General features: G+C 43.4%; 1 protein-coding gene across 1 annotated transcript; it reads right to left on the bottom strand.

The window, feature by feature from the left end:
• Positions 1–3,583: 3,583 nt before the first annotated feature.
• LOC122643293 (trans-resveratrol di-O-methyltransferase-like) lies at positions 3,584–9,581 on the bottom strand. Its single transcript, XM_043836930.1, has 2 exons — positions 8,805–9,581; positions 3,584–3,889 (listed from the first exon to the last, which is right to left on the bottom strand). Exons 1-2 carry the CDS (start codon positions 9,579–9,581, stop codon positions 3,584–3,586), a joined length of 1,083 nt encoding a protein of 360 aa, XP_043692865.1.

Genomic DNA, 9,581 nt, shown 5'->3' on the forward strand with positions numbered 1-9,581 from the left:
TAGCAGTATTCTTCCCTTTCTCACGCCACCTCTGAATCTGTTGGGCCCCAGCCAACCGAGCGCCCTCTATCGAACCTAGGTTGCGTCCAAGTCCTTCTAGCACGTGGATACTTGGCTTATCCCCAGGCTAGGAAATAGGGATCATTACCATCGCAAAATGCCCCTTTCAACGGTTCCATAACTGCTCCCACTAAAGCCCCCACAACTTGCCATCGACACGTGCCCCCGGCTCCAAACGTGGTTCTTTCGCATGGCGCCCTGCCACATGGCCTCCTTCCTTGGCTGGCCCTTGGTTAAAAATAGGAACCAACAGAATGGGAGATCCATCTTTTCTTTCTATGGCATTCTATCTCCTAATAAAAAAATGAATATATTGCCACAGTTATAGAAATAGAGACGGGGTTTTCCCCCTTTCGTGTGGGTTCTCGCGAAGTTATAAATTGGAAGGTTCAAAGATTTTGACCTTTTGCATTCACAAAGACTACAATGAGGTCGTCTTGGACCAGTACTATCCATGACTCATTCGAGTTTAAAGTATTTTTCATTGAAGTTAACTTCAATCGTTTGAACTTTGAACAAGGGTTATGTTGGTCAAAAGAAGGACTTTTATAGATAACACAATAAAGAGGTTGTTGATTGCAGGATTCGGGGGTTGAGTGGTGGGAGTTGGGAGGAGGGGAAGAGCACAAGGGCGAGGGCATGGGGTTTGAGTGGACATGAGGGGGTGGACGGTGGGGTTGGGAAGGAGGAGTTGCATGGCAGGTAGGGCTGCAACAGGGTTGTGTTGGACCGGGCTTTTCAAAGCCCCAGCCCAATCCTGACTCCCCTTAGTTGGGCCCAGGCCTGACCCTACCCGACCCTGACTCAGAGCCTGGAAAATCCAACCCTAACCCGCCCTCAGGGTCGGGCCAGGCTGTCCCTGCTTATCCCTAATCATGGAGTAGAGGAAGGTAGAGATGCATGGATTATACAGAGTTGGGCAGGGTCTGGGAGAAAATTATCCATTTTACGTAAAATAACACTATAATAAAATATATTATCACTTATTATCTTCATATATAATATATTATATAACAAAATATGTGTGACATTTAAAGTTTATAATATATATAGTATATCAATATATATATTAAAGTATAACTTAAAACAAGGTCGGGTTGGGTCAGGTCGAGCTCAGCCCGAGGCCTCAACCATAACCCGACCCGACCCTGACTTAGGGCCAGCAATTTCCAGCCCTGACCCGCCCTCAGGGTCAGGTATGTCAGCCTAGGCCCTATTCGGGCTCAGGGCGGGCCAAGGCGGGTTCAGGCTGACAAGGCCAAACTTGCACCCCTAATGGCAGGGGTGGGTGGAATCAATCTCTAACCTCCCAAATCTTAGGGTTGTAAATGGATAACCGAAAATTCGAATTCGATTCGCATCTGTATCCGTTTAGGGGCATCCGTATTCGATTAGAGATATCCGAAAAAAAAATCCTAATACTCTGATAAAAATCCGAATCCGAATACTTAATTATAAAAAATTAAGTAAATAATGATCTTGAGGGTTTTTGAAGAATCAACAGGTTCTAGAATATGGGGAGAAGAGAAACATGATCTAAAACTATGGATTGAGAGTGAATTGTATCCACTAGGGGGAGGAAGGTTCGGGTTACACAAGGCAGAGGTGTAAACGAATGGTTAGAAACCCGAATTCGATCAGCATCCGAATCCATCCGAATCCGTTTAGAGGTATCCGTATTCGACCAAGAAATATCCGAATCTGATTACATCCGATCCGTATCTGAGCCAAATCCGATCCGTTTACAGGCCTACCAAATCTTTCCTTGCTAGAGGAATTCAGCATTGAGTCCAATGTTCAAAATTGACTCAATATCTTTCCTTTTCAAACATTTGTCTCCTGATCTCACTATTAAATTAACCCACAAAATTTCATTTAGGGTCAAACAGTGCTACCCTAAATTAAAGCACTCCACAAAAGTTAATTCCTAAATGCTGTCTGCATAATCCTTTTCACTTGTAGTTAATCCAGAACCCCAAAAAAAATGGAGAAGACATCCAAGTCCATTTTGTGACAGAGGAGTGGACAGAGATTTTAAAGTAAAAGTTGTGGCAAGTGGCAACACATCAGATGTGTAGTGGTACAACCCTTTTAACAATTTGATTTCCCTAGTTTATATATACTGGTGGAGAAGGGAATGTAGCAGCTTTGGCTGAGGATGTGAGGAATATAATGGTGGAAAGTGACAATCCGGAGGTGATTTCATGTTTGCAAAACTACTCCAAATCATCACCCCTGTCTATTCGGCCAACCCTTTTAATATGTGTTAGTTTATTTGTATTCCTAGGGCTGTGAATCAGTTAGCAGATACCCCTAGTCAGGAGGGTTCAGTCTATTACGGGTAGGACTATCTAGCCCAATTCCAATCCCTGTTTCTCTTTGTTACGTCAAGAAATCATCGAGCGGTCCTGCGAGTGCCGTCACCTGCAAGTGGACCAAGGGGTCAACAGAGAGAACCGGTGTGGTTCCGGCCTAGGGCTCTCTGATGCCAAAGTTAGATCTCCTGGTGCAAACAGATGAATAATGATTATTTAGTATGAGTTTAGATGTCCCCTGATGGTGTTGTGTACCTTGCCTTTTATAGTAGTGTATGGTGGTGTGGAGAGTCCCAGTTTGATGGCGATTGTGCCGTTCAGTGGATAGAGGCCCTGGGTAATGGGGCTCTATCCTGATTGACCATCTCCCCGTAGGAGGGAGTGTCCTAGTGGTATCAAGATCCTTGGTGGATAGATACCCGCGTGTGGTGATAACGTCATTGGTGCTTGAATCCGTCTGGGTGACGTGACTTCTAAGCGGTGGCCTAGAGTCCTGGTGGTGACATGAGTCTGTAGCGATACGATCGGGTCATAGGTGAGTAGCCCCGATGTTCGTGCCCCTCACGTCTGTGCCCACGATGCCGTGCCTGGGTGCAGGCCGCGCCTGGGTGTGACCACGCCTTGGTGAGGCCGCGCCTGAGTGGTGGTCGCGCCTGGGTGCAGGCCACGCCTGGGTGAGGCCGTGCCTGGGTGTGGCCGTGCCTGGGTGGGGCCGCTCCTGGGTGAGAGGCCGCCTGGGTGTGGCCGCGCCTAGGTGAGGCTGCGCCCTAGTGGTGGCCGCTCCTGGGTGAGGCCGCGCCTGGGTGCTGGGACCCCTGTTCGTTCCCCTTGGTTCTGGAGCGGGTCGCCCTGTGACACGTGGTGGCCACTGATTGGCCCGATGAATATTGGATGTATCACTCTGTAACTCCTGTTATGGGTGACAGTTTGTAATCCGTCTTCCTTATTTTAATACATGACTCTTTTCACCAAAAAAAAAAACAAAAGTCTATATATACTTTGATTCTTTCACTTGCATCATACTCATCATACCTTAAAAAAAAGCTTACATTAACTAAAATAAAAGAGAAAAATGCCAAAAACTACAATAAACAACAATCCAAACTCACTTCCCTCCCTCGAATCAAGAAAAAAATCAACACAAGCTCAAAAGTCTCACAATTCTATGACATCATACACACACAATTGCAATGATGGCATACAACTAATTAAGGATAAACTTCAATGAGGGATCTCAAACCAAGAATATGAGTTATCTTGTAGTGGCTAAAACCAGATCGGAAGAATAGTTCTTCCCATTCCTTTTGGGTTCTCTCTTTTCCACCGACATGAACCATAATCAGCATGTCAAATAAAAGTTGTGTTTCAATTGATTTGTTTTCTCCTTTGTGCTTGTCATCCACTACCATGTCTATGATCATCACTTTACCTCCCTCATCTCTAGAACTAATGGCTTCTCTGCATCTTTTCAGTATCTGTATACATTCTTCGTCGTTCCAATCATGCAAGATCCACTGTAGTGAAGCACACACATTTTAGTTGAATTATTACAAGAAAATTAAATTTGGATTTAGCAATGGTATTTACTAGGGGTGTCAATTTAGGACCCGATCCGGACTGACAGAAACTGGAACTAGACCACCCAATAGCTTATTGGGACGGATCTGATCCTAGTGATATACTATTGGTCCAGGCCGGTTCTGGTCTGGGTCTCCCAACGTTTCCAGAACTGATAGCCCATTAAGGGCTAGGTAGCACCGGACCCATTGGAACCAGATGATATGTAAACAAATCGAATGGGAAATTAGAAATCTGAAACCCTAAAAGGCTTTAAACCCTAACCTATTTATTAATAGTATTACATTGCTTGGGACTTTTAAGTGGCGCTCTTTTGTTGCTCTTTAAGTCATCAGTATATGAGTTGAGTTTGAAATGGAAATCATGAACTCTTAAAGTTGTCTCCTTATTTTTATATGCATCAATGTCTTTACTTTGAGCTCTACAAGACTATATTAATGTATGATGAAGCACCCGTTTTCCTAAAGAAACTCTCATTGTCCTTGTTTTGGGCTCAATAATGTTTGGAACTGATTAGGAACTGGAACCGGACCACCCATTAGTTAACAGTCCTGGATCTCAGATTTGGATCCGGTAAGCTTATTGGTCCGATTATGATCTTGATACCTCAGAGCCGGAACCACTAAGGATCCGGACCAATAGCCCAGAACCGGACCAATTGACACCCCTAGTATTTACCGTCGCTAAAGACCCAAAAACCACTATTATATCATTTACAATCGGTTTTTCCACGTCAAAAATCCACCATGAATTGTGCTGCAGTTAATGACTTGGGTCAGTATTAGCTACTGTGTGTAGATTTAGCTACTGTAATTTCACGGTAATTAAAAGGTGTAAATTTAGTGGCGGTCACTACTACTACTAAATATTCATATTTTATTATTAAACCCAATAAAAAAAAAATTTGGATAAACATTAATAAATCCATTATGATTAGAGTGGTTAGGGTCAGTATTTTTTTTTGCTAAAGGATCATTTGAATTAAAGAAAGAAGAAAAGAACGAAAAAAATACAATCTGGACTTAGCTAGCCAGAAAAAAATACACCAACAGAAAAGCAAGGAAACCCCTACCACCTATGGCATTGCCATTAGCGGGAAAGGAAAGCTCGCAGCACTAGACATAACAAAAGATGGGAAAATATCATAAAATACTATATCTAAGACGGTCTCTGTGCTTCAATCAAAAGTTCACCATGCATAGAAGGGGCAGGGTCACCATCGAAGAAGAAACTTCCAAGCACTCTGCTGACTTTGCTAAAAAATCTGCAAGGGGGGGTTGGCTTCTCTAAAGCAGTGGGAGATTTTCCACTCAATAGAAGAAATGAATGACTGAAGAGAGAGTCACGCTTGGTGAACAAACCACGGAACAACTTTCGATGAAATCAAAAGGAGTACTGAAACCGAGTCACACTCCACCCAAATCTTTTGATAGCCAAGGTCGTTAGCCCATTCCAATCCATGAATAACGGCATAGAATTCAGCTTCAAAGTTTTATTTTCACCCCTAGAAACTTTCTAAAGGAGAAAACAACATTGGCCTACTCATCAAGAAAAAACTCCTCCCGCTCTAGCCCTTCCTGGATTTTCCAAAGAGCAAACCTCAACGTTCAACTTCACTCAGCCAACATGGGGGGCACCAAAAAATTTCCAGCGGATCTCGATGAGGTCTTGGGAAAAACGGGATACCCAGGCACCTAGATAAAATCAGATCTTCAACTGAAGCAATCTGGCTCTTAAAATTGATAGATAGGAGAAATAATTCATGCTTCACAAAATCCCAAACCAGGGTGTGGGAATGCTTTTTCCCTTCAAAGCTCCTTGCATTGCGTTCCAACCAAATGAAAAATGGGATCAGAACGGACCCCACCAACCAAGGTTCTTTGAGAGAAAAGATATGAGCTTTTCTTTTCCACCATGCAAAAATATCCCCAATAGACGATTGTTGCTGCCAAGCCACTCCGAAAAGTCCAAGAAAAGAGCACCAGAGGGCTTACACAAATTCACAATTTAGAAAAATTTAGAGACTCCTCCTTGTGACAAAACTCACAACGGGAAGAGAGAGAAATTCCTCTATTCCTCACCTTGCCATCGGTCGGCAATTTACTATGAAGAAGTCTCCCAGCAAAGACCGAGTGGCGTGGAAGGAGAGCTTTACCCCAAACAACCTTAGACCATGAGACCTTTGGCTTAACCTCATGCAAAGCATTCCAAGCTGATTTTACAGAGAAACTCCCCAAAGATGTTAAACACCAAGAAACTACATCCTCCACAGCCAGGTTTGGAAGCTTCACAGAGTATGCCAAGGAAAAAATATTAGAAAGACAATGGGATTCAAAATCTGGTAAACGCCACTCTGAATTCTCTATAAAATCATTAAGATGTGAAACCATCCCTTGGAAAAAAGACAATCCAGGCCAGAGAGTTCTTCAATAGAAACAAACCCAACCATCTATCTTTCCACATTAGAATTTTTTTTCCATCACCTACTGTCCAACGTTCATGCTCTGCCACAAAATTCTCAAGTGTTCTCACGCAGGCCAAATTGAAGATGATTTATAACCTCTCTTGAGAGAACCATCTTTGCTAACAAATCTAGCACGAAAAAAATTACTCATACCTGACGCCCCGTGCTTGATTTGCCACACAAGTTTAGAAAGCAGAGACTTATTAACATCCCTCAACCATCTAATGCCCAGCCCCCCTTCAAGCTTGGGTCTGCACACATCAACCCATTTAACAGAAATTTTTTTGATAGTTTCCATATCTCCACTCTGAATAAAATTTCTCATCCATCAAGAGATTCAGGCCACCAGTAAATAGAAAATTATGAACTGACCTGACCAACTCAACTCTATCCGCCATCGTAAGCAGCTTGCCCTTCCATCCTATCAACTAATTTTTCATCTTATTCAATAAGGGAAGGAGATGATCTTTTTTAACTCTACCTCTGAAAATCTGCACTCCTAGGTATCGGATGGGGAGAGAGCATGCTGGAATATCCAGAATCTTTGAAATACTATGTTTGTGGTGAGGAGAAACCTTCCCAGCAAATATTTTACTCTTCTCCAAATTAACCTACTACCCTAAGAACTGTTGATATTTAGATAAGAAAACCTTCAGATTATGCACATACCTCAACGAACCATTCATGAAAATAAAAACATCATCTTCTTCATAAGCTTTTTGTGGGATAATGATTCTGGTGACATTACCCCACTGTATAGGTTCAGGTAAGACCTCAAGATTGAGAAAAGCAGAAGTTCCCATCGCAGCCACATAGGATTTTCTATTTACCGGTGGTGGTGGTGGGCTACCATCGACTCTAGCTGCAGAAGGCAAGTGACCTGCTCCTTGCAAAGCTACACCCCGTCCCAGAGATTCTCTGCACCAGGAATTAGAGTCCTCCTCCTCCAATGCCTCCCTTCCACACACCTCTCACACAGCACTCTCCATCCCTCAAATTCTCGTACAAATAAGGAATGTGTATTCTCTCCAATTCTTCTTCTCCGGGGCAGCATGTTTATTGCCACTAAAAGTAATATAATCATTGCCATAAATAAACCAACACTAAGTGTATTTATTTAAAAAAAAAAAACTGCCCTGCCATGCCCCCATCCTACCCCTATTCTCTGCCTTGGCCACCCCAACCTAGCCTCCACTGCAATTCCCTTCCCCTGCCCATCTTGTCCCCACCCCGCCATCATCCCCCCCACCCCTACTCCCTAAAATGCCCACCCCCATCACTGCCTGTTCCCATCCCCTACCTTGTGCTCCTTGTCAGCTTAGCGCCCCCCCCCCCCCTTCATCTCCCCATCCATCGCCCCCAGTATAACTCCCCTCCTTGCACATTTTCCTACCATTGCACCCTGAAACTCCCAACCCCATCACTACTTTTCCCTAAAACGCCACCCTCATTACCGCCAACCCCAACCGTTACCCCATGCTCCATGCCAGCTTGCCCCCACCCCGTTTTCATCTCCCCTCCACCTCCCCATACAATTCTCCTACCTTTTCCATCCTGCCCCTTCCACTGCTCCTTAAGACTCCGAACCCCATCACCCCCGTCCCCATTCTCTTCCCCCGTCCTCCCTACCTTACCAGCTTATCCACACCCCCTCTTGATTTCCCCCTCCACCACCCCCATTGCTACACCCCTCCCCTACCCTCCCTTGACTCCATCCCCCTTCTGCTACTCCTTTTCTGCCCTAAATATATTATCTTGTTATTGAACACATTATGAGGAAATTAAAATTGAGGGATGGCAGGTCCTAGTCTAATTATGTATCAGGTGATGAAGTGAGTCAACCATAGGAATTGTCACCTATTCTAGTTTGAATGATTGTACCCATAAGGCCATAACGGATGAAGGTTGGTGGGTTCATAGGGTTGGTCAAGAGTTATCATAAATCTTGCTAGGTGGAAAGAAAGGATTCATTCCAATCCAAAAAATAATAAAAAAGAAAGGATTTTCTTTCCTCATCACTATGTCTAGTGAAGTACAATGCTTAACTATTAGCCACTTGATAGTACATGAGTTAATCATAGGATAGAAGACCAGGCGAGCATCTCATTGGTACAATTTCTGTTTAAAATCAGTAGGGGGAGTAATTAAAATTACAAAAGATGTCTTTTGTATTTTATATTCATCCCCATTTGATGGCATTTTGGTAATTCAAAAAAATTACCTTGCTTACTTCGAATTAGAATTTTGTCAATGAGATGTATGAAGAGTATCGTATCTCATTAAGTAACCCATGTGAAATAGTGAAGTGTTATACTTCACTAGGCATAGTGATGCCTAGTTAAGTATAACCAGGGGGGAAAAGGACACAAATAGAACTAGCATCATACCTTGAGCAAAATTGCATGTGCTTTAGGAATGCCATCAAACATGTCTCCTTCAACGTACTTCAAGTTCTTAGTATTCCCTTCCAAGTCAGCAACTACATGTGGCAGATCAAAAACTGTGCACTTCAAGTCTGGAAATGTCTCGGCAATGGCCTTGGTTGTAGTTCCTGTGCCACCCCCCACGTCTACTAGTGACCCTAACCCTTGGAAGGCCACCTTACACTCTGTGACAAGTAATCTTGTCACCATTATAGAGTCACTAGACATAGCTTCATTGAAGGCAACATTGAAGTTGGGATTTTCATTAGCGTAGTTCCACATAGAACACTTGTGGGTGGTTTCAAACGGTGTCACATCGCTCCCTTTGAACCACTCACTCATTAAATTAAATGGTTCCATGAGAACTTGATCTAGTTGTACCAACAGGAAGGGCAACACACTTGTGGGATTATCCTTTAAGAGGAACTTTGAGCTTGGTGTGAGAACGTAACCTTCTTCCTGCTCATCTTCATGAACTTTTCGTAGAGCAAAGAAGCCAGAGTGCACCATTAAGCACATGAGGCGATAAAGGTTATCAGTTTTCTGATGAGGAATTGCAAGCTTGGTGACCAACTCTGAGAGTGTTATGGGTTGGCTATGGTTGTTAACAATGTTAATTATACCTAGTTGGACTACACATCTAAGGGACATGGACCTTATGAAGCTAAATATATGGTTCCATATGTGAGCTTGAGCTTGGAACATCTCCATTCCTTCCTCCTCCATGGCAATTAGATCCAT

Source organism: Telopea speciosissima, chromosome 10 (genome assembly GCF_018873765.1).
Source record: "Telopea speciosissima isolate NSW1024214 ecotype Mountain lineage chromosome 10, Tspe_v1, whole genome shotgun sequence".
Lineage (NCBI taxonomy): Eukaryota > Viridiplantae > Streptophyta > Magnoliopsida > Proteales > Proteaceae > Telopea > Telopea speciosissima.